This window comes from Rhinolophus sinicus, chromosome 8, assembly GCF_057876585.1.
Source record: "Rhinolophus sinicus isolate RSI-liver-muscle chromosome 8, RSI-T2T, whole genome shotgun sequence".
In the NCBI taxonomy this organism is placed as follows: Eukaryota; Metazoa; Chordata; class Mammalia; order Chiroptera; family Rhinolophidae; genus Rhinolophus; species Rhinolophus sinicus.
In genome coordinates, this window is record NC_142508.1 from 82,452,976 (window position 1) to 82,475,445 (window position 22,470).

The following is a 22,470-nucleotide window of genomic DNA, read 5'->3' on the forward strand; positions in this document are numbered from 1 at the left end:
GTTAGGAAAGGGACCTGGTAACTCATTTTTTTCTGCCTGCCCGGACCCCTCATGTAGAGGTTTCTAGTTTTCAATCACCCGGGAGCATGGGGCCACAGAAGAGGCCCCTTCAGGCAGAGCAGTTTATTTTTGTGAAGGGGATACTTACTGATGTTAAAACTTTGGAGCTAGGGGGCTGGCGTGGTGGCTCAGGCGGTTAGAGCTCCATGCTCCTAACTCCGAAGGCTGCCGGTTCGATTCCCACATGGGCCAGTGGGCTCTAAACCACAAGGTTGCCAGTTCGATTCCTCGACTCCCGCAAGGGATGGTGGGCATCACCCCCTGCAACTAAAATTGAACACGGCACCTTGAGCTGAGCTGCCGCTGAACTCCCGGATGGCTCAGTTGTTGGTTGGAGCGCGGGCTCTCAACCACAAGGTTGCTGGTTGGACTCCCGCAAGGGATGGTGGGCTGCGCCCCCTGAAACTAGAAATGGCAACTGGACCTGGAGCTGAGCTGTGCCCTCCACAACTAAGACTGAAAGGACAACAACTTGAAGCTGAACGGCACCCTCCAGTACTAAGATTGAAAGGACAACAACTTGACTTGGAAAAAAGGCTTGGAAGTACACACTGCTCCCCAATAAAGTCCTGTTCCCTTTCCCCAATAAAATCTTAAAAAAAAAACAAAAAAAAAAAAAAAAAAAACTTTGGAGCTAGCTGAACCATGTTATTCTTTTTTACTTTTGCTTTCTTCTGATAGTTTGTGGAAACCGGGTTATCCTCCATCCTCAGCAGAATAGCAGGGTGGAGGTGCGGGGGCGGAGGGGTGGGTTGTAATATTCAAAGGTGGGTAAGGTGGGGTCAGGCTTTGGGGCAGAATCTCAGCCCAAATTGGAATCTAATTTGTGTAATGTCCGGGAGCCAGGGGTAGCAGCAGGGCTTCCGCCCTCCCTCAATGACAGCATCTTTATTGAGCACCTGCTGCTAGGCCCTGTAGGTAAGAAGTGGACGAGACAGTTCCTCCCTTCTTCATGGAACTTTTGGGGGAGACTGGCAATGTACACGTACATCCCGCAAGCGTTTCGGTGCGCCGGCGAGATCAAGGGTGTGGATGATGACCAGCTACAGGCAAGACCTACCCAGCTCCCGCACCCCCTGGCTAGGTCCAACGCTTGTTGCTAGGGACGCGCTCCCGTCGTTGCCAGGGCCTGTAGAGGCCTACGGAGTCTCGCGAGGATCTCCGATACTCCGCGCGGGACCTCACAGCGGTTGCTGGGAGACGGCGCAGCCTCCGCGCGGAGGGCGCTTTCGTCTGGTAGTCGCGGCGGGGCCCGGACGTCTAGAGCAATGGTGAGGCGGGCCGGGTTGGGCTGTGTTAGCGGCCCTGCGCGCAGAAGGACCCCGGACGGGGAGGCCTGCATTCCGGGGTTCCTGAAATTGAGGACTTGATGCCCTCGTGGGTCGCGCCCCGGTGGCCAGAGCCCAGGGTGCTGTGGATCCCGGCTCCCGCACGCTCTTGCAGCTGTACGATCTGGGCTCTCCAGGGTGTTGTGCTCACAGGGATGGTTATACAACAGCCGCCCAACTCCGGCTCCCAAGACCCAGCGCCCGATGTGCAAGCTGTCCAGAAGAGAACCTGGGTCAAGGGGACGCCCTGCCCGGAACGCAAGGCCCAGTCAGTCAGCTCCCTGGGGCCTAGGGTGTCACTTTAGGACCTCCAGTGTCTGGGACGGAGAGCGTGGGCATGCCAGGGTGGCTAGAGGCCCCGCTACATCCAGGGGACCTGGATGGAGGGTCCAGTGCCCATGGGGCACCCAGGGCAGAGCCTCAGGGTATAGGAACTGCCGGTGCCTTGGAGCCTGCAAGGAGTCGGGCCTGGACTGGGAAGAGCGGGATGGGAGCTCTCTGCCTCACCAGGTCTGTTTGTCTCTCATGTAATAGGGCCCTCAGCTGCCCCCTCCCCGCCAAATAGGAGTTGTCAAGGCAGGTACCAGCTGGTGGGTGGGTGTCTCTGTGGGGGAGCCCCTGCAGCGGCCTGTGTGTCCCAGATGCTAAGTGGTGAGGACCCTGTGATGGGCAGACTTCCTGGAGAGGGATTAGCAAGAGGGCTCAGTAGTGAAGACTTCAGTGGATGGGTCTTTTGAGAAATCCCCCGGAAAAAGACCACCAAACTACTTCTGCTTGTTACTAGCTTGTGGGAATATGGATGCTTTTCCTTTTTTCCTTTTGCTTCTCTACGTTTTCTTTCTAAGATTTACACATGAAATTTTTTGTAATCTTAAAAATGTTACAGAGATGTGTGGACGCACACACACAAATGCATGGGCCGAAGAAAGTTGGGAGAAGTGAAGGCAGAAGCATAAGGATTTGAAAATTCAGTAGCTGCTTGAATGGCTCTTGAGAAGTGACTGGGGGGTGGAAGGGTCTCTCCCTCCTCATCTTTTCAAAGTTGGTAAAAGCAAGCGTGACGCCATGAACTGGCCATGTGGTGGACCAGCGTTCTGTGAAGGAGTGTTAGGTGGGAAGAAAGAAAACCTCATATGCTGCCCTCGGTTGCTGCTGTGGAGGCGTTAGTCCCAGCACGTACTGAGCAGCTTCGTGCAGGCTTCTCTCTGCTGCTTCCCAGGCACCACAGCCAGCACGGCGGCGTCTGCCGCCATAGATTGCGGTTACCCCTCTTGAGGCCAAGTGGGTTTTGCATCCACACCAAGGAGGTCCCTTGTGTACCAAGGAGCGGGTTTGGAACGAGTGCCCCTCCGTTCCTTTCTGAGGGAGAAATGTTCTCTTCAGAAAAGGGAGATTTCCCCTTGCTTCTCCAAAGGTGTCGACAGAGAGTATGAGTGTGGTCAGGGTGGGAAGCCTTAGAGCAGAGTGATGTGCTCTCAGCGTGGCCTGAGACAGAAATGGTACGTGGTGGTTCCAGACCAGGCACTCCTCTCCCAGGTGACCCCGGCGAGGAATCCGAGGCAGCCAGAAAGAGGCCACTCCACAGAGCTTCCCTTCCTTACCCAGTCACCTTTTCTTTAACCAAAGGCACCCAAAAAGAAAGGCAAGAAAGGGAAAGGCAAAGGTACTCCGATTGTTGACGGGCTCCCCCCGGAGGACATGAGCAAGGAGCAGGTGAGCGCCGGCCCTGAGCTTGGCCCAGTCCTGGGCGGGTGGGGTGGGGGTGCTGTTCCAGCCTTCTCTCTCTGGCCACCTGTCTCCGTGAACCTCTTTGAGACAAGTGCCCCTCGTCTTGCCCTCTGCCTCTTTGCTCCTCTCCCCGCATCTGGCTTCTGTGGTCCTGACCAAACCATGGTGTGCTGTCCCCATTCCCATAGACCCATCAGCTCCAAAGCTCTCAAGCGCAGTACATATGTTTTAAAAATTGCAATACAGCTACACTGAAGAAGTTTTTTATGCTGTGCTAGGAGTTTGGAAGGAAATATTTTTCTGATGTATAACAGATGTTTAATTTTCTGTATTTCCTTTCATTCTTATCGTTTTATGCTCGTGATGTTTACAGAGCTGTTACCAGTATATGCATATATAGTATTCTTGTTTATTTACCATGAAGCAACAGGGATTATTTTTAAGCCACTTGTCCATTTTGATGAAGTTAAGCGCTAGAGAATGTAATTATATAATTTTAATTTCAACTAAAAGGCTCCTGAAAACTCGTAGAGAGATGACACGGAGTGAGGACAGTTGGCTCTGGACCAAACCTCTTGACTATTAGGGGGTCTGCAGGTTTTGTATACTTTTTGCCTAACATATATCTTTAAATATAACTTTTTTTAGTCAGCATTATTTTGTGAACGTGTTTGCATGATGCTATATTATCTTCATATCTTTGTAACTTTGGGCCATATCATCTTATAGTTGATAATACACTAGTTTTTTAACCATTTCCGTATTTAAAAGCATCTTAGGTCATTTCCTTTTTAATTTTTTTCATCTTGTAATAATGATGTGGCTGATATGTTTGAGCAGAAAGCTCTTGTGTTCTTTTGAGAAATTTCTTTAGTCTAAATTCCCAGGAGTGGGTGAAAGGATGTCATAGGTTTATGGTTACTGGCCAAAAGCAGAGATTTCTGCTAATTACTGAATGTGTCCTGTCTCGGCAGCCTTCCCAGCATTGTACTTTAACTCCTCACTTTCAGCTGTCATGTAGTTTTAGATGAGCGGCCCCACCCTCTTTCTTGCTGGCCTCTCTCCTCCCATACGCCCTTGAGGTGGGGGTCATCTGGGCCCCTGGCTGGGAGCTGCTCTGCCCTGCCAGGTGGAGGAACATGTCAGCCGCATCCGGGAGGAGCTGGACCGTGAGCGGGAGGAGCGCAACTACTTCCAGCTGGAACGGGACAAGATCCACACCTTCTGGGAGATCACGCGGAGGCAGCTGGAGGAGAAGAAGGCTGAGCTGCGGAACAAAGACCGGGAGATGGAGGAGGCAGAGGAGAGGCACCAGGTGGAGATCAAGGTGAGTGGGAAAGGCTGCCTGTCCCGCTGCGGTCACTGCGGAGATGCTGCAGCGTGTGTCCAGCAGTGTGTGGGGCCGGTGAACAGGTGGCGCCCCTCTTCCCGCAGGTCTATAAGCAGAAGGTGAAGCACCTGCTGTACGAGCATCAGAGCAGCCTGACGGAGATGAAGGCTGAGGGCACGGTGGCCATGACGCTGGCCCAGAAGGAGCACCGGGCACAGGAGGGCACCCTGCGCAGGGACACACGGGCGCTGAAGGTGGAGCTTAAGGAGCAGGAGCTGGCTAATGAGGCGGCCGTGAAGAACCTGCGGCTGGTAGGTCATCAGCCGGCTGCCAGGACAGCGAGCTCCCCGCTCGTCAACAACAACTGGGAAGTCACATTTTTCTTGAAAAACTAGCACAATTTGGCAATTAATTGAAATTTTTTTAAAAAGCATGCAGCCACTGAGACCCAATTTGGGGGCCAAGTGCAGAATTCTGTCTCAGACTTGAGCCACAAGCTGACATGAGGAAAACCCAGCTCGGGGTTCCTCTCCACGTGCTGCTGACACCCAGCTGCTTTCCCAGGGAGTATGTCAGGGAAACAAGTAGTAAAGTGTCTAGCACGCCAGTCCCTAGGCGGCCACAGCAGTTTGTCATGAGCAGCCGACTGCCTTTTGAGACCCTTTGGTCTATTCTGAGGGAGGCTGGGGGTTCCAGGTGGAGGTTGGAACTTCTTTGCCGAGTGCCCATAGGAGCCAGGCCTGGTTCTATCTCAGGGGACGTGCAGGAACAGGACTGACAAAGTGCCTTCCCACGTGTGCTGATGGCCTGGAAAGGAGGGCCTGCACATAGCAAAGAAGACAGGCATCAGAGCTGCACAGCACCCCCTGGGCGTAAGTGCTGTAGGAAGAGCACAGCGGGAGGAGGGGGCTTCATTCCTCTCCTGGCTGTCCTGGGAATACCTCATTGAGAAGGTGACATTTGGCAAAGGTGGTAAGGGCTGAGCCAGGCTGGCGGACCAGGCCAGGAGAAGTGCTAGGGCGTGGACCAGCCTGAGGGCCCAGAGAAGCCAGGAGCCGGGCAGTCGGGCAGGACTGGGGCCTTGACCCTAGGTGAGTCTGGGCCTGTGCAAGGATTGGCAGGGCGAGGATGATCCAACTTTGGTTTTCAAAGGCTCTTGCTGGCTGCAGGTTGAGAAGACTGTCAGCACATTTGTCTCATGTGAAGGCAGCCCAGCCTCAACTGGGTCTGGAAAATCTCAGTAACACTGAAGACTTTTCAGCAAAGCCCGAGGGTGCTAAGGTTTGGGACGCTCAAGAACTGTCTGGTCTTTCCTGACAGAAGCTTAGTGATGTCAGGCTGTCTGCTTGCCCAAGGCCTGGATAGGGAGTGGTTACGTGATCCGAGTTCCCTTTTGTGTAAAAACACTGCTCTGTAAAATAACTAACATTTTTTATTCAGGATTTCTATATATTGTCTATTGTAGTAATTTTTCATGTTGCTCTGAGCCCCAGGTACAGTAGGTTAGCAGGCACCTGGAGAGTCTGCAGGCCTGTGTGGGCGTGGCCACTGCAGTCCTTTTGCAGGCAGGTCAGGCAAGGGGCCGAGCGTGGTCAGTGAGCACGTTGTGTTAACATTCTCTCAAGCTCAGAGGTGACTTTTGCCAAGGGAGTTACAACACGTGGGAGTTACCACACCATGTTATTCTGGGTGTGTGTATAAGCTCGTAGATGGGGGAACCCAGCGCCTGCCCAAAGCAGTATGGGGTTTATTGTGCTGGGCTTTCTGTCTGTCACCTAATAATGGCCGGTTTCTGCCTTTGCAGAAACACACTGAGGAGATCACCAAGATGCGGAACGACTTTGAGAGGCAAGTGCGAGGTCAGTGTCACAGGTACATGCTGTGGGAGATGGTGCCAGGGCCCCTGCCATCAGAAAGCAGCTTGCCTGCAGGACTTGTTGTCAAAGGGCTCCTCAAGCAGCTTAAAGCAGCCCAGCTCTGCAGCCAGGGAACATTGTAGTTTCTAGGGTGATAGACCACTCAGAATCCCAGAATAGCTTCCGCATAAGTTGGGGAGGCTGTGGTGACTGCCTGCTTCCTCACTCCTGGCACCAGGAGCAGGTGCTAGTTGCCCAGTCTCGTGGGCAGCGTTCTGAGGGTAGCCTTACTCCATGGCCCCTGTCTGGAGGAGGCCCTCATTTGAGAAGTCTGTCTGGTTTACTAATAAAGTCCCATGGTGTGGCTGGATGGCCACCCGGACCATGGCTAGTGCCCACTGGATCCGTAGACGCTCAGCTTTTGGGAGCCCCATGCAGGCATCTGTTAGCAATGCCTGCCACAGGCAAAGGGCAGCAGACAGCGGCGTGTGTGCTCAGTGTGTCCTGTGAGCATCAGCCGCGAAAACTCCACCAAAACCCACCCGCTCTTGGGCACAGCCTTCGTCTCACTGGGCGTGCTTGGGCCTGTGTACAGGGCCACCTGTTTCTCCTCTGCTGTCCCACTGGGCGTGCTTGGGCCTGTGTACAGGGCCACCTGTTCCTCCTCTGCTGTCCCACTGGGCGTGCTTGGGCCTGTGTACAGGGCCACCTGTTTCTCCTCTGCTGTCCCACTGGGCGTGCTTGACCCTGTGTACAGGGCCACCTGTTCCTCCTCTGCTGTCCCACTGGGCGTGCTTGGGCCTGTGTACAGGGCCACCTGTTCCTCCTCTGCTGTCCCACTGGGCGTGCTTGGGCCTGTGTACAGGGCCACCTGTTCCTCCTCTGCTGTCCCACTGGGCGTGCTTGGGCCTGTGTACAGGGCCACCTGTTCCTCCTCTGCTGTCCCACTGGGCGTGCTTGGGCCTGTGTACAGGGCCACCTGTTCCTCCTCTGCTGTCCCACTGGGCGTGCTTGACCCTGTGTACAGGGCCACCTGTTCCTCCTCTGCTGTCCCACTGGGCGTGCTTGGGCCTGTGTACAGGGCCACCTTTTCCTCCTCTGCTGTCCCACTGGGCGTGCTTGGGCCTGTGTACAGGACCACCTTTTCCTCCTCTGCTGAGCTGCTCTGTGTGCTGCTGCCTTTCAGAAATCGAGGTCAAGTATGATAAGAAGATGAAGATGCTTAGGGATGAGCTTGACCTGCGGAGAAAGACCGAGATCCATGAAGTGGAGGAGAGGAAGAATGGCCAAATCAACGTGCTGATGCAACGGCACGAGGAAGCCTTCACAGACATCAAGAACTACTATAACGACATCACCCTCAACAACCTGGCCCTCATCAACTCCCTCAAGGTGCCCTTCAGACCCAGCGCCCGCTGTCAAGTAACCTGATAATTCCCCTCTCCTTGACTGAATCCCACAGGTGATGTAACCTGTCTACACCTGTAGCTGAAAACAGGATGTCACCCTCACCATAGTCCCGGGGGAGTAAGAGGACACTGCACGTCCTGATAGGGAAAGGCTCAGGCAGAACTGCAGGTGTCATTGTCGCCCGAGTGCGGGCAGATGGAGTTCCCACAGTGGAGAATGCCCCTCGGGGTGTCCTGAACAAAACATAATCTCATGGGGACTATTCCTGGGAAATTCAGAATAAGTTAAAATTGTGGAGAATACAGTGTTCACACATTAAACAGGTCTAGGAGGTGTGCGTCCGTCCAGCCCTCAGGTCTGGACTGTGGGCAGGTGCCGCAGACCCCAGTGCTGCCTGCTGAGGCCTCCTGCACCCGACTTGTGCCGACAGGAGCAGATGGAGGACATGCGGAAGAAGGAGGACCACCTGGAGAAGGATGCGATGGAGCTCTCTGTGCAGAACCGGCGCCTGGCAGATCTCCTGCAGAAGGCTCGGGACGAGATGGCTGAGATGCAGAAGCAGCTCGCGAACCACGACAGGGACAGGCAGACCTTGGCTGTGAGTTTCCACCTGAATTCATCCCCCTCCTTGGCTCCTTCTGGGCTCATGACAGAAGGAGCGTCAGCAAGATGTCTCCTGAGGCCCAGAGCAGGGCTTGACCCTTAGGGCGGAGGGAGTCTGACTCCCTTTTGTGACCGGAGTCCATGTGCTGGGAGACAGGCATCCCCACCAACCGCCCACTGGGGCTGAGCCTCTTGCGCCTTTGAGCCCGTTCTTTCTCGTGATGATTTTTGGCCTTGACATCTTCCAGGGGCCTCTATTACCTGGCAGCCTGAATCCTGAGTGCTTTGTGTCCCCACCTCCATCTCTCTCCAGTGTACAAAAGCACGTTTGAAAGTCACCGAGAAAGAGCTCAAGGCCCTGCAGTGGGAGCATGAGGTGCTGGAGCAGCGGTTCGTCCAGGTGAGCAGCCGGCAGGCCAGGGCCCCAGCTAGGGAGGGACCCTACCTGGTGTGCACCTGCATGGCTGTGTCCAGGAGGCCCCGACGCTGGGGCTGGGCTTCTGGGTTCATGAGCTGGAGGTCCCACTGCCGGTTCCTCATTCCACACAGCTCTCCAGAGGCAGAAACCTGTGGCACGTTGTGTAGAAAGCCTGGGGGAGGGGGGTCCCACAGAGCAGGTTCCCTGGTAGGGAGTATATCGCCCACTTTGTCCCCTCAGACTCACTTCTGAAGCACCTGATAGTGCCCCTCTGAGGTGGCTGTGTAGCAATATCTCATTGAATGTCTTTCTGACGTCTCCGGGGAGTCTTGGAGATACCCCTCCTTGCTTCTGCAATTTCCATGGTCTGCCTATGAGTTGCTTGTTAGTACAGCGTGTATTTTCCTCCCTTAATTGAAATGCACTCGCTGACTGTGATAATGGAATGGGCCAGCTTCCATCCGATGCTGTGCAGGAACATTCTGTGAGCACCAGGTCGAGTTTGGCTGCAAGGGGCCTGCAGGCTGATGGATAGCCCACGGGAAGGAGTCACACCAGATGGTCACTTGGTGGCCTGTGGGAGGGGGGGCTAAAGGGGGTTCCCTTTTTACATTTCTACAAAGTTGTGTTTTTTACAGTGGAAAGTAACAGATGATAAAGCACTTTGATTAACTGACAGGCAGTTGGCTCCAGGGCTGTGCCCTAGATCTCCTGTTTGTGGGGCACATCGGCAGCACCTGGCAGAGGGGGTGGGTCCCTGAGCGGCTCTCTACCCTCAAACGCTGCTTGCTACAGTTTGAGGCCCTGGATTGTACATGGGGACAATCAGGGGGCTCTGCCCAAACCCAGGGCCAGGCCGGCCTGACCCCTCTGTGGTGCCTCTCCAGTTCTTACCAGGGTGCCCTGTTGCTTCCTTCCTCGAGGGGGGTCCAACTGGTGTTTCCTCTTCCCTCCTATGGTCTGCACACCTTTAATTCTGTCACAGAAAGTGGGGGCGCAGGCAGTCTAGATGACACAGACCCACCTGTCCTTGGTTGCAGACGGCGCAGTGAAAGGTGTCTGCTCTGCCGATGTGGTGTGTTCTGGCTCCGGCAGAGGTGGGAGGTGTTTCTTGCAAATGAGAGACTCCCAGGAGGCCCCGTCACCCACCACAGCCTGGCCTACCCCACAGGTGCAGCAGGAGCGGGACGAACTCTACCGGAAGTTCAGCTCGGCCGTCCTTGAGGTGCAGCAGAAAGCAGGCTTCCGGAGCCTGGTCCTAGAGCGCAAGCTGCAGGCACTGAGTGCTGCCGTGGAGAAGAAGGAGGCGCAGTTCAGTGAGGTGCTGGCGGCCTCCAACCTGGACCCCGCTGCCTTGACCCTGGTGTCCCGCAAGCTGGAGGTACGCCAGGATGGGCTCCTGGGGGCGCTGGGCCGGCAGCCTGGCTCTGGTTGGGGTCACTTATCATGGTGAGACCCCAGCACGTCCTGCCTCCATCACACCATTGGAGACCCTCATCCTTGGGGAGGGGCTCCCGCCTGTGTGTACCACCAGGGTCCCCACCCTCTCTCACTGGTTTTGCTCTCGTCTGAGGTCTTCCCGGCCCCCTCCTTAACCTCCCGGCACCTTCGAGCCCTTGAGCCCCTGGCAGTTTCAGCTTTCACATTGGGTTTAGCTTAACCCGTCAGGCCCTGGGTCTCAAGCCGTTCTCGATCCTATGGGCCTGAGCTCCTTGGGTATCTGGTGGCTGACCAGACCCAGGCCTGGGAGACAGCTGACTGTCCTGCACCGTCCATGTTGGACACCGAGATGTGCTGCTTTGGTTGTGGCAGTGAGGACAGGGAAAGGCAGGGCCAGGGTGGGCCTTTGCGGTGGGTGCGGGAAATGGCTTTCCAGAGGGACTTACGTCTGGTCAGAGGCTAGAACACTCGTTCCTCTGTGAGTCCAGTTTTTTGGGTGCTCCTCTGTGCTGGGCTGTCCTGGGCACAGGGGACGGCAGTAAACCAGAGAAGTGAGGTCTCAGTGCCCAGGGATCAGCTGAGGCCTCAGGACAGTGACCGACCTGGCTGGTCATCTCTTACCTGGAGGTGGGCCTCGTCCTTCTATTCCATGGACCTGGTTGACGCGGTGTCACAGAAGGAATGGGTGAGGTGGGACGAGGGGTCTGTGGTGCTGCTAGGGAAGCATAGCTGGAGTGCAGATCCCGAACAGCTGGGTGACTTGTAGCCGCCAGGCCTGATGTGGCCCCAGGCACAGCTCCCTGGAGGACCTGGGCGAGGGACGCAGGTGTGCAGGTGGCCTTCATGTCTCCACCAGAGGCCTGTCCCAGAGATCATCTGTCCTGACTGGAGGGTGTCTTCATGGAGAACCAGATCTGGGTCATAGTAAGGCCTCCGCACCGTCTGTGTGCAGGTCTGTTTGATCCTGAGAAATAGCACAGGCAGCATTGAGGTGATTCAGCAACGTGGCCAAATGCAAAACCCCACTGCTCACATACCCCCAGGACCAGAGGGTTAACTGACCAGTCACCGAGTCTGTGTCCGAAGCAGTGCAGGCTGGCTTTCCCGTACCCAGCCTCTACCTGGGTCTGCAGCTGGCACGTGATGCTGCGGCCCCTGAGGGGGTGATGCCAGCCCGTTAGCTGTGCCCCTGAGTTTGGGGCTAGTGGGGGCCTATGGAAGGTTATGGACAGTGCGGACTGGATCCGAGAGGGCTCACTGTGCCACAGGCAGGAGCTGGATACCAGGAATGACTTGTCGCCGATTGCAGAGGGGCCTGAGGTCCAGGTGACCTGGTGCCCATGTTTCTGGCTCAGTGGGCGGCAGTGCCTGTGTGACCCATCCCTAGGGACAGGCGCTCAGGGCCTGGGGCATTGCGGCCCCACAGGAGGCCTCGCCTGGGCAGCAGCACCGTGATCCTAGGTGTGAGGCTGCTCTGCGTCCTTGGCGCTACTTGTGTGTGTGTCACCTTGAGCGTAGTGTGGGCAGGCCGGGCGGCGGCTGGTCGTGGGGCCGGATGAGGCCCTGGCTGCCCAACATGATGAGTGGCATCCACATCCGTCCTGCCCACTGGTGTTGCCCCAGCTGCAGTGGCCACGGGCCAGGGTGGCTGTGGGTCAGCTCTCACCTTTCCTGGTTAGTTACCTGGCCCGTGGGCAGGAACCCTGTGTGGAAGTGACACCCAGGTGGCAGGTGGGGGTGTGAGGAGCTTCCTTGGGCCCTGACTGACACCAGAATTGGCCAGGCCTGCCCCTCTCACTTGTCGCCACCAGACGGCTGCCTCCTTTCTCCCTGGAGACTTCCGCTGCTTTTAGATGCATCTGCTGCTCCCCGTGTGGGCGCACGTGCTGATGAAGCCAGGCCACTGTCCTCTGGCCGTCAGGGGTCCCTGCTGGAGCCCCCAGACCCTGGGCCACCCCATCTTCCTTGGCCCAAATATGAGTCTCAAACTCAGATCTGCCTCTCTCCCCTTCAGGACGTTCTTGAATCAAAGAATAGGACCATCAGGGACTTACAGTACGAGCTGGCCCGTGTCTGCAAGGTACGAGGAGCCCACCCTCCCGTCTGTATGCGAGGGGGGCCACACGTCCTGGTGCCCCTTACAGGGCCGGCCATGTACGGCTGGTAAATGAGGGCAGTGTGTCCCGTCCAGCAGCTCTGTGCATCTCCGTGTGACACTCACCCTCCCAGCACAGCGCTGCCCTGGCCTCTGGGGCGATTGTTCCCCCAGGTTAAGGCCCACTGTCCTCCAAGTGGGGAAAGTTATGGGTCTGACCTTCTCCGATTCTGGTAAGTCTGATGAAAGCTGCACACCCTTTCCATGCTCAAAACGCGCATCTGCATGGAGGCCTCCTGCCTGTGGGGAGGGGCACCGAGTACCTTCAACACTGTTGTTTGTCCCGGGAGCCTGGGCACTGCACGCAGTGTCCCGGCTCCATGGCCGAGCCCCCAGCTCTGCGCTTTGCTGTAGGATGTAGACGGTGCTGCCTGCCCACGCATTTATGAAGCTCGGCCACCCTGGCAGTGTGACCTGGGTGCGCCCGTGATTCTGTGGGGTGGCCGTGCCGTCCTGGTTCTGTGGAGTCACAGGCTGGAGGCTGGGCCTGGTGCTGGAGCTGGGCCTTCCCTCCACCCTCCCCAGCCTCGCGGCTCACCTGGACTCCTCCTGTAGATCCCCTGGAACCCTGATATGTGGGTGCACAAAATCAGGGCCATCTTCTGGCCTGTGCAGCTCTCGGGGGAATTTCTGTGAGTTGCTGCAGACTGTCAGGAGGCCCATACCCCAGCCTAACGGTGGAAGTCAGGCCTAGCCACAAAGTTCTCTCTGTAGCTGGGCCTCAGTGCACCCTCCAACTCTCCACACCAAGCCCCTGCACCCTTTTCTTGACAGTGGTAGGAGAAAGTACCCTTTGAGCTTGTGCTGAGTCAAGGCAGGCTTCAAGCATTTCTCATGCATTAACACTTCAAACCCTTACAACCATCCAGGGAAATCCATGCTTTTAAAAACATCCATTTCCCAGAAGAGGGAACAGAAACCATGTCTGTGTTGGCCCTGCCAGTGCTGTTGCCCAGTGCTGAGCTTTTCTGTGGTGGCTGGGGGCCACTGGCACGCTCCACGGGGGCAGGAAATACATGCGTCGGAAGAGGCCTCACGCATACACATGGGGCCAAGCCTGGTGGTGCCAGGAGCCAGCTTAGGCCCCAGTTCTGCCCTGAGTCTACCTTCTGCCTCAGTCTTCCCATCTGTGACACAGGGATGACAGCAGCGTCCCCCACTGTGTGCCTGACTTTAGCAGGTCTGGCCTAGAGTGAGCAGCTGGTAAAGCTTAGCTTGGTGGTTCCCCCGCCCCTCACACCCTCCTCGGGGCTGGGTCGGCCTTGCTGTGTCCCCGGCCCCTCCCCGACACTGCTCTGTCCCCACAGGCCCACAGCGACCTGCTGCGCACCTATGAGGCCAAGCTCCTGGCCTTCGGGATCCCTCTGGACAACGTGGGCTTCAAGCCCCTGGAGACGGCCGTGATCGGGCAGACACTGGGCCAGGGCCCAGCGGGACTCGTGGCCACCCCAACGTAGCCCCCGCCCTGGACTTCTCACTGGGTGGCACCCCCTTTGACACACCCAGGACAGCAGGTGTTTGGTTCTTAGGTTTGGTCCGCAAATGAAGGCTTTCACGTGTGCAGTGTGTCCTGTGGCCTGCTGTGGGAGGAGCCCCTCCAGGGCTGTGCGCCCGTCTGCTCCCTCCCCTGGTGCGCATACACCCCCTCCCACCTCGGGTGGGCAGCACCAGCCTAGCTCTGCTCAATGACCCCAGCAGCCTTGCAGATGCCAGCACCGACTTTATTGATGCCTGAGTCACAGCTGTCACCGGGAAATGAGGGGCCAGAACCCCCCATAGGAAGTGGGACCTGAGGTCCCACGAGGAACATGGAGCCCACTGTGGAGGCGGCTCAGGGGCCACGGTGGTGGGATCGGTGGGTGGTGGGATCGGTGCTCGAGGCCAGCTGGCTGTCAGCTCCCGCGGTACGTGGTGTAGGACCAGGGGCTCAGCAGCAGGGGGACGTGGAACTTGTGGGTCTCGTTGGTGATGGTGAAAACGACCTGTGAGGACCGAGGAGGCACCGAAGAGTGAGGGCGCCGCTCACAGCTCACCAGTACCCTGGCCCCACCGCTGCCCAGGAGACTCCAGCAGTCCAGACTGTGGACCAGGGTCTGGCTCAAGGGGAACAGGCTGCAGGGCCAGCTACAGCCCGATAGTGGAGAACTGGAAACCTGGTGAGGGCTGTGGACGGGGGTGAGTACTCCCCAGAGATGGTGCTTGGCTTGAGGGGCCCTGGGCCTGCCGGGGTCCCCAAGGGATGCAGCCTGAACAGGGCCGGGTAAAGGGGCAGGCAGTAAGGTCAGGCCCAGTGAGCTGGATGGGCTTGGTGAACACCTCTGTCCACAGGGGCTGCGTCACCCTTGGCCCTGCCCCCACAGCCTCACCCAGGGTCAGGGCAGGGCCACCTTCCTTCTGGAGGCCTAAGGCAAGTGAAGTCACTGCCTGCCACCGCCCTGGGAGAGGTGGGAGGGGCGCTGGCCACTGCAGCACCTCACCCGGGTCTCTCGGTGAACCACAGGCCTCCACCCTCCGGCCAGCCTGTGGCTCTCACCTCCACATACGGGTAGAAGCTCTCCTGCCCCTTTGTCTTCCAGTAGCCCTCGGTGTCGAAGAACAGCTTGTAGGTGCCTGCCTTCATCTGGCCAGGCGGCAGGAGCCCAGGACAGCGGCCGTCAGGGTCAGTGTAGCTGAGGTGGGGGGAGGGGGGAGGGGATGAGGTGCCACCTCTGCCTGGCTCTGCACACCCCGCAGCCTCAGATGCCCCTACAGCCTGGCTCGGGACCGATGCCAGGGTGTGGGGTTCTGGAGCAGCCCACGGACCCTGCTGCACTGTCTTTTTAGGAAATCACAGGAGAAAGGGGGAAAACCATGAGCAGTAATCACTGTATGTTTTGCCAGATTTCCTCATGCATAAGTATTATTTACAAACTTAAGAAAACATAAAATGGATTATACTCTTCATACTGGTTTACAACCTGCATTTTTCATTGAATATTATGCATGGCTTTGTGGGTCAGGAACTGTCTCTGGATCCCCATCCACACGGCTGCTTATTTCCAGCTGTACTGAGTGCCCCGGTGGAGGGCTCCAAGGGCTGTGGCTTTGCTTGAACCTCACCTGGTTCGCAGCAGCTGTGCTTCCAGGGGTCTGCGCTGTGCTTAGATAGAGCGGCACATACCAGCAGTTGGGAGTGGGTCCAAATGACCCCCCCGTGGGACTCCATGTGTTTTTCCAAGACCTCAGCTGACCCTCAGGTGTGACATGGACCCCCACTTTTGTGAAGGGCTGAATGGGGAGGGGACGAGCTCCATACACTCAGGGCCTGAACCTTTGGGGCCCAGACCCCCAACTTCCACCAGCAGAGGCGCCTGCCTCCTTCAAGACTGAGGGTCTGGGGACCCGCTCACAGGGACCACCCAAGTGCCATGATGCCAACCGAAACCTGGGCTGAGCCTCCCAACGGCCTGATCAAGTGGCAGGGACCGGACGTGGTGTGTGATCCAGCTTTTACCTTGCCTCTTGCTGCCTCAGTCTTCCCATCTGTAAAAGGGGTAATTATGGTTCCTGCCTACAGGGTGTATTGTGAGAATAAAAAGAATAGAAATACTAAATTGCTCGGAGTGCTGCCTGGTAGACATGGTGACAGTGAGGGCTTTTAGGTTCTACCTCAGGCCTTAAGCAACCCAACCCTCAGGGGTGTGAGGCTGTCCCAGCAGGGACACACACTGAGGAAACAGGTTCCCAAGTCAGCCGGGGGGCCATGGGGCGGTGGTCAGCTCGGCCGTCAGCCCTCAGGGCTGCACTCCTTGGCTGTTGGGGATCCTCACCTTGCATCTTACACCGGCCAGAACCCAGGACTGGCCCTGGGCGTAGGGGAGCTGGTCTTGACCCGCGTCCTGCCCTAGCCCTCCCTCCTACCTTTTCCTCAGTTCGGTCCATTGCTGGCCGTGGCCCTCGAGCCTGGACAGATGGAGGCAGAGGCCCTGGGCGGGGAGCCCTGAGGCAGTGTCCAGCACGTGTGTGGTCAGCAGGCTGCCGACTGGCTCCATGCCGCTGTCCTGGGCCACGAGAGAGAGAGGGGCAGGGATGAGCCTGTGAGCCCAAGTTATGTCCACACCCGCCTTAAAGTAAACAGCCCCAGCAGGGCAGAGTCCCTAACTGTCCTTTTGGGGGGAGGGCTGGAATTAATGACTAGCCATGTGAGGCTGCGGTGTTAGCACACTGAAATACAGTTCATAAACCACTCTATCTGTCCGCCATCTGCCCCAGTGGGCCCCCCTCTCCTCCCCACAGCCACTGAGGAGGGTTACCTCTGGCATACGGCCTCCCCTCCCACCACTCTTTGCAGCTGCTCAGTGGATGCCCAGACCGGGTCTCCTTGTTCTCCCAGAACCCAGCTCTCTGTCCCTTGACTCATGGGTCACATCAGACCTTAGCCCCAGGCAGACGAGGGGACAGGTCCGGGCCTGGCCCCCTACCTCGGGGGAGCCCAGATGCCGCTGGAGCGCGCGCAGCCTCAGGACGGAGCTCATGCCTGGCCAATTCGCGACAGATCGAGGCGGTCAGAGTTCACCCCATGCCCGCCACCACCAGATGGGGTGGTGGTCCGGGGTAGTAGGCACCTCCCCCGGCCTGCCCGTCTCGTCTTTCACCTCCCAGGACTCGGGGACCAAGTGTCCGAGCAAACCGTGTGATGGGGGGGGCGCATTTCAGTGCCCACCACTAGTAGGGCCGCACGGGACTGGGCAAACAGACCTGCAGGGACCGCCGAGGCTTCTACCCGGGCCGGAAATGGAGTCGCGGGGACCTGCAGGCAATGGGCTGCGGCTCAGAGGAGGGGCAGTGGAGCGGGTGCTGGGTGGGACTAGGGGGCGTGGCGGGGTAGGAGGCGGGGTCTGGGGCTCAGAGGAGGAGCTGTGGAGCGGGGGCAGGGCGGGTGCTGGGTGGGACTAGGGGGCGGGGTCTGGGGGTCAAAGACACGTTCACTAAGTTTCACACAAGTTGACCCTCCTCACGCCTGCTCGGGTGAGGCCACGTCCTTACGTGGGTGTCAGACAAGCAGAGCAGAAAGCAGGTGAGGCTGACAGTAGCTCCCGTGGCCACTCTGGTCACCGAGTAGTGTGTGTGGTGGAGGCAGCTGGCCACGCCGTCCTGTCGCCTGAGCTTCTGGCGTCCTTTTGCCCAAGGACTGTCGACCTGCCCCGTCAGAACAATCACAGTATCAGGTGGAGGTGCTGGGAAGCTTCAGGTGGTTTCTGGAGTTTCCATATGAAGATACGGCTTAGTTTCTGGTGTGCTGCTGATTTGGGAACAAGGGGTAAGAGGGTTAGGGTTAAGGTTAGGATCAGGGTCAGAGAAGAGGTTAGTGTCAGAGTCAGAGGATTGCAGGGTGAGGGTCAGGGACGAGGGCAGGGCGAAGGCAAAGACCAGACCTGTAATGGGCTGAGGTTATGGAGGGTTAGGATTCGGTATATGTAGCACTTTCAGCTACTTCCATTAGCGTGTGTTTTTAAACACAGTTTTTCACGCATTATTGTGCCATGAGCACACCCATTCACTAAAATAAAATTTTCAAGTATATTTGAAAGTGGCAATATCAGAAGTATGGATGTGTATTTAAACCCTGTTTTACATGCATTGCAGTGTCCTGAATACATCTACCCACTAAAATAACACTGTTCTCAAATTCACACACAAGCAGCAGTCATAAACATCTTATACATGTGCCAGTCCAACGAGGTTTTACATAGTTTACAGTGTGTTAAACACATTCATTCACTGAAATAACTGTTCTCACCTTTGCAAGCAAACACCATTAGAAACATTGTTTAAACCTGTGCCTTATAATCCTGTTTACATGCATTACAGTTGTTACAGGAGCCTTCTTGCGTCCAAGCAGGGTTTCTTAGTGATACAGTCTCAGGGAAGAGAATGTTCCTAGCCGAGGTGGGGGTGGGGGAGAGAGAGACAGACAGAGAGAAAGAGAGAGAGAGAGAGAGAGAAAGAGAGAGCGCGTGCCCTTGTCCAGAGTACTTATAGTTTTCTGGGTGGGGTGAGGGAGTTACATATTGATTCGATTTGGCATGAAAAGGTGGTGCATGCTCTTCCATGGGAGGGTGTGCTCTCCTAAGAGGGTGGAGGTCTGTTGACTCAGATCCTGATCTTGCTCCAGACCACCTCTTGTCATCTGTTGTGGTAAAAGCAGAGCTGTGGCTGGAGGCAGTTAATCAAAGCTACTTAAGAGCTTTTTCTGAAGGCACCATGGACCCCCTCCCACCCTTCCTCCTCCTACATTTTCTAATTTCTACCTAACATAATGATGAAAACTCATCCATTTACTGAGAAACACTGTTCTCAGCATTGTAGGCAAAAAGCATTGCTCTTAGAACATTCCTTCTACATATGTCTGTAGGCACTGTTGACATGCATTATAGTGTTACTGATGAAAGAGCAATTCTGCAGAAAGGAACCTCACAGGGGATCTGATCCTAAATTGAGAATTGGGTGGGTCAGGGTGAGCGGTCACAACATAGATCTTGTTTCCCGGCAATTGTCATGTTTTTTTGGCTCAAATAAACTCATAAAAATTCTGCACAGGTTAGGACATTTCTTACATTGACATTTTGAACAGTTTTTTGACACTTTTGAACACCATATTACAGTGTAATGAAATCATCTATTTATTGAAATAACACCTATCTGAAGTATGCAAGCAAGTAGCACTCTTAGAAACATAGTTATACATGATCCTTTAAACACTGTATTAAATATTTTATTGAATGAGTGAAGCACTCATTCAATAAAATAACATTCCCTTCAACTTACATTAAAGTAACATGTGTAGAAACATGTTTAAAGTATATTTATCACTGTTTCATTTGTATTGCATACTGAACACAAATGTTCATTGAAGTAACACTTTTCAACGCTGCAAGCAAATAGCACTTTTAGAAACAATTATTATCCATGTATATTTAAATCATGTTTTACATGTATAAATGGTAGTCACCACATAGTAATGCATGTATAATTGTTTAAATACATATAATACGATGAGAGTAAGGGGAGGGATGAGGGGAGAGGATAACGGCAAGGAGTGAGCGAGAATCTCCAGGAGTAAGAGGGAGGGTTAGCAGTTTAGGAGGCTTGAGGGGGTCAGGGTCAAGGTTAGAGGATTAGGTGATTAAGGTTAGGATTGGGGTTGGGTTGGAGTTGGGGTTTAGGGGCCAGGGTGAGGGTCAGATTCAGCATCAGGGGTTCAAGACTAGAGTGTCAAGGTCAGGGTCATGGTTGAGGGTCAAGGGACTGGAGTCTAGAGTCTAGGGATCAAGGGGTTAGGGGTTACACATTAGGGTTGTTACGATTAGGGTTGTTAAAGGTTAGGGTTTTGGCTTAGAAAGTAGGAGGTTAGAGTTAGAGGTTAAGGGGTTAGGGTTAGGATATGGTTTAGAGTTTAGGGTTTGTGTTTAAGCACAACTGACCCACCTCCCTCTCTTCCCTTTCCATCTCTCTGAGGCCTCCAGGACACTGGACACAGCTAGCATCACACATGAGTCAGGGTTTGAACTCTACCATTGGTTATTGATTCTCTTTCCCTCGTCCTGGTCTCTGATAGAAAAATGCAGTGTCTGTTGTCAGAAAGCTTAGTCCCAGGGTCTGGATTCTCACTTTATTGCGGATGGACAGGGAATACGCTCTCTGCTGCCATCTGGTGTGCATCTTGGGAATAACACCTGAGTGGAGGTCAGGATGAGCTCTTTCCAAAGGCTTCTGAGCCAAGGTGTCAGACCCAAGGCTGTGCCCCAGGTGCAGTCATCTGTGCCCTGGAAGCTGCCCGCTGGAATGTGGAGTCCTCGAGGTGAAAGCCAGCACAGGGCTTGGCACACCTGAATTAACTGCCTTCTTACCTGGCTCTTACCTATGCTGCCTTAGGTCACTTCCCCTCCTAGCTCCCTACCTTCCCTGGGGCCCAATTCAGACTATGCTTTGAGAGCCTCTGTAAGTGACTTCATCTGGGGGCAGTGGGGTGCAAACCAAAGATTTATGTTGCATGTAAAAGAGGAGGCCCAGGAGGACCAGACCAAAAGGTTTGAGAGCTGAAAACCTGGGTATGGAAAGGCCACAGGGAGGCCTGCAGGAACCAGACTGCAGCCCCCAGCGAGATCTGGGGAGGCAGGCTGTGGTGGGATCCCAGGCTCTGTCCTGGGCGCTGGGGCTGAAGGGGCCTTGGGGCCTCCACTCCAAGTGCAGCATTTGCAGGGGGAGCTGAACACCAGGCTCCTCGGTCAGCTTTGCTGGAACAGCCACTGCCCTGCACAGCTGTGGTAGCTGGACCTGTCTGGTGGGTTGTGGTAGAGTCCTTCAGCTTTGCCCTGTCATAAGGGGTCTAGTCCAAGGCTGGGTCCACTCTAAGGTCCAGAGGGTTGGCCTGGTGTGGGAACTTCAGTCCTGGGGGGCTTAAAGGCTTATATGGAAGACCTGGGAACACAATGCAGAGTAAGCCAAGGACACCCCAAGAGATCCCAAACCCATAGGCCACGCATACAGTCAGCAACCGTGGGCTGGTAGCAGCTCAGCACCCCACACCTCACATTCTTCATGTATTTCTGTCCCTGTCTGACCTTCTTCTTCAGCTTCTGTCAACATCTGTCTTTGTCTGACTAGGTTCAAGATATTCATGGAACATGCTTGTCGATGAAAAAACATTCAGCCTAAGAGAAAGCCTGTAAAGAGTTCATTTGTGCCAAACCAATACCAATTGCTGGGAAGCAAAATCTCAACAGACTGAGAAAATGCTCCACAAAATGGCAGTTTGCAGCTTATTTTATACATAGAATCAAAGGAAGAGGGTTACATGAAATCCACTGGTGGTAGATTAATGGGGTGGGAGAAAGCGAAGCAGGGAAATCTCTGTGATTGAAGTAAATTGGGGAGACAGGAACTTCTTCCACACAGGTGGGTACAGGATAGTTAATAGTTCACTTTTCACAGCACATAGAGATGGTCATCCGGACAAGAGTAATAATGAGGGGTCTACAGCTTCCTGCTCTGGTGGTGGGGGCGGGGAAGGGAGGGATTACTGACCTTCCAAAGGGTGTGTTATCTTAGATGCAAAAAGACAACAGTCAGGTTCACTTCAGGTGAAGACTGACCTTTGCCAAAGCAGCTGCCGGCCAAGGACGTGACTTCCCGCCACGGCCACCTTAGTTAGGAACGTTTATGTTCATGCCGTCCTTTCTATGTGGTTATTTTCAGTCTCCTGAGCTTGTCAGGTTTAACCTGTGGCCCCTTTTCCGTCCTCATGCTCTTGTCGTCACCCTGCAGTGACCCTTTCGAGCACCCAAGACACCTTACTTCATCCCTAGCTCAGGATGTGTTCCCTTTCTGTCTCCCTACGTCTCCTGCACGTGGGGTCCCTGACTCTCCTTTGTGCAGGGTTCCCATATGTATGTATTAAATCTGCTCATTTCCTCTTGCTAATCTGTTTCATGTCTATTTGATTATTACAGCAGTCAGAAGCCTGGGGTAGAGGAAAGCCTTCCTCCCCCACATAAGCAAGTAATCAGATATTTAATAAAAGGTGAAATGTGGGAGTGTGTCTACATCACTGGGTCCTGAAATAAGATTCGATAATGTAACTAAACTAAGTTATTCTCAGGACTGAGTGATTAGATCAATAAAATACGTAACAATCTACAAATTTACCTTCTGGATGTGAAACTTTTATTAAAGTTTCGAAGGTGGGAATGAAGAGGACCAAAAGTTTTGCCCTGGGGCAAATTGACTTTAAACTTGTTCTTAGGAAACAAAAGACTCATTTAGAACCTTTGACCCTCCCGCTTTCCTAAGAGATGCAGATGGAAAGACCTGGTTTAGGGAGGGAACCTTGGCATAAACTCCTTAGCATAAGGCGGGAAGACGCCCGAGGAGCCTGCTGACCATCCTTCCCCCATGTCCCATTCTTTTGTGGGTTGCCTAACAACTATTTACCTTCTGTGAATGTACCACTCTTCCTAAATTACCTGCAAAGCACCCAATCTTACCTCACTGTCCTAGGAATTTTCACGTGTATGTGAATTCTCCATGCACATATGTTAAAATTCTATTTTATCTTAGTTTTATTCTTTTAATTTTATGATCAGCTCAGCTAGAAGAAGTTG

The 22,470-nt window shown here is 54.9% G+C and overlaps 2 protein-coding genes across 6 annotated transcripts; one reads left to right on the forward strand and one right to left on the reverse strand.

The window, feature by feature from the left end:
* Nucleotides 1–1,240: 1,240 nt before the first annotated feature.
* DRC4 (dynein regulatory complex subunit 4) lies at nt 1,241–15,271 on the forward strand. Of its 4 annotated transcripts, none has more exons than XM_019740553.3 (11): nt 1,241–1,331; nt 3,015–3,101; nt 4,246–4,443; nt 4,551–4,757; nt 6,251–6,305; nt 7,489–7,694; nt 8,143–8,310; nt 8,629–8,715; nt 9,905–10,114; nt 12,188–12,253; nt 13,636–15,271. In XM_019740553.3, exons 1-11 carry the CDS (start codon nt 1,329–1,331, stop codon nt 13,783–13,785), a joined length of 1,437 nt encoding a protein of 478 aa, XP_019596112.2. In that variant the 5' UTR covers nt 1,241–1,328; the 3' UTR covers nt 13,786–15,271. The 4 variants fall into 4 exon arrangements, 3 of the variants coding, with proteins under 3 accessions (XP_019596112.2, XP_019596111.2, XP_019596115.2); XM_019740552.3 differs by having other exon boundaries at nt 1,273–1,898; XM_019740556.3 differs by having other exon boundaries at nt 1,311–1,331; nt 2,925–3,101.
* Nucleotides 14,038–17,201, reverse strand: LOC109451899 (5-hydroxyisourate hydrolase-like). Of its 2 annotated transcripts, XM_074315015.2 has the most exons (5): nt 17,066–17,161; nt 16,789–16,844; nt 16,229–16,368; nt 14,862–14,997; nt 14,038–14,310 (listed from the first exon to the last, which is right to left on the reverse strand). In XM_074315015.2, exons 2-5 carry the CDS (start codon nt 16,840–16,842, stop codon nt 14,221–14,223), a joined length of 420 nt encoding a protein of 139 aa, XP_074171116.1. In that variant the 5' UTR covers nt 16,843–16,844; nt 17,066–17,161; the 3' UTR covers nt 14,038–14,220. The 2 variants fall into 2 exon arrangements, with proteins under 2 accessions (XP_074171116.1, XP_074171117.1); XM_074315016.2 differs by lacking the exon at nt 16,789–16,844 and having other exon boundaries at nt 17,066–17,201.
* Between the last annotated feature and the right edge of the window lie 5,269 nt (nt 17,202–22,470).

Coding starts and splice junctions, on each gene's coding strand:
- DRC4 (XM_019740552.3), top strand. CDS start 1,593: ATGTGCAAGCTGTCCAGAAGAGAACCTGGGTCAAGGGGACGCCCTGCC. Junction 8,716..9,904: donor TGGAGCAGCGGTTCGTCCAG/GTGAGCAGCCGG, acceptor CCTACCCCACAG/GTGCAGCAGGAGCGGGACGA. Junction 10,115..12,187: donor TGGTGTCCCGCAAGCTGGAG/GTACGCCAGGAT, acceptor TCTCCCCTTCAG/GACGTTCTTGAATCAAAGAA.
- LOC109451899 (XM_074315015.2), bottom strand. CDS start 16,842: ATGAGCTCCGTCCTGAGGCTGCGCGCGCTCCAGCGGCATCTGGGCTCC. Junction 16,369..16,788: donor GGCATCTGGGCTCCCCCGAG/GTAGGGGGCCAG, acceptor CTCGTGGCCCAG/GACAGCGGCATGGAGCCAGT. Junction 14,311..14,861: donor GCTTCTACCCGTATGTGGAG/GTGAGAGCCACA, acceptor CGGTCCTCACAG/GTCGTTTTCACCATCACCAA.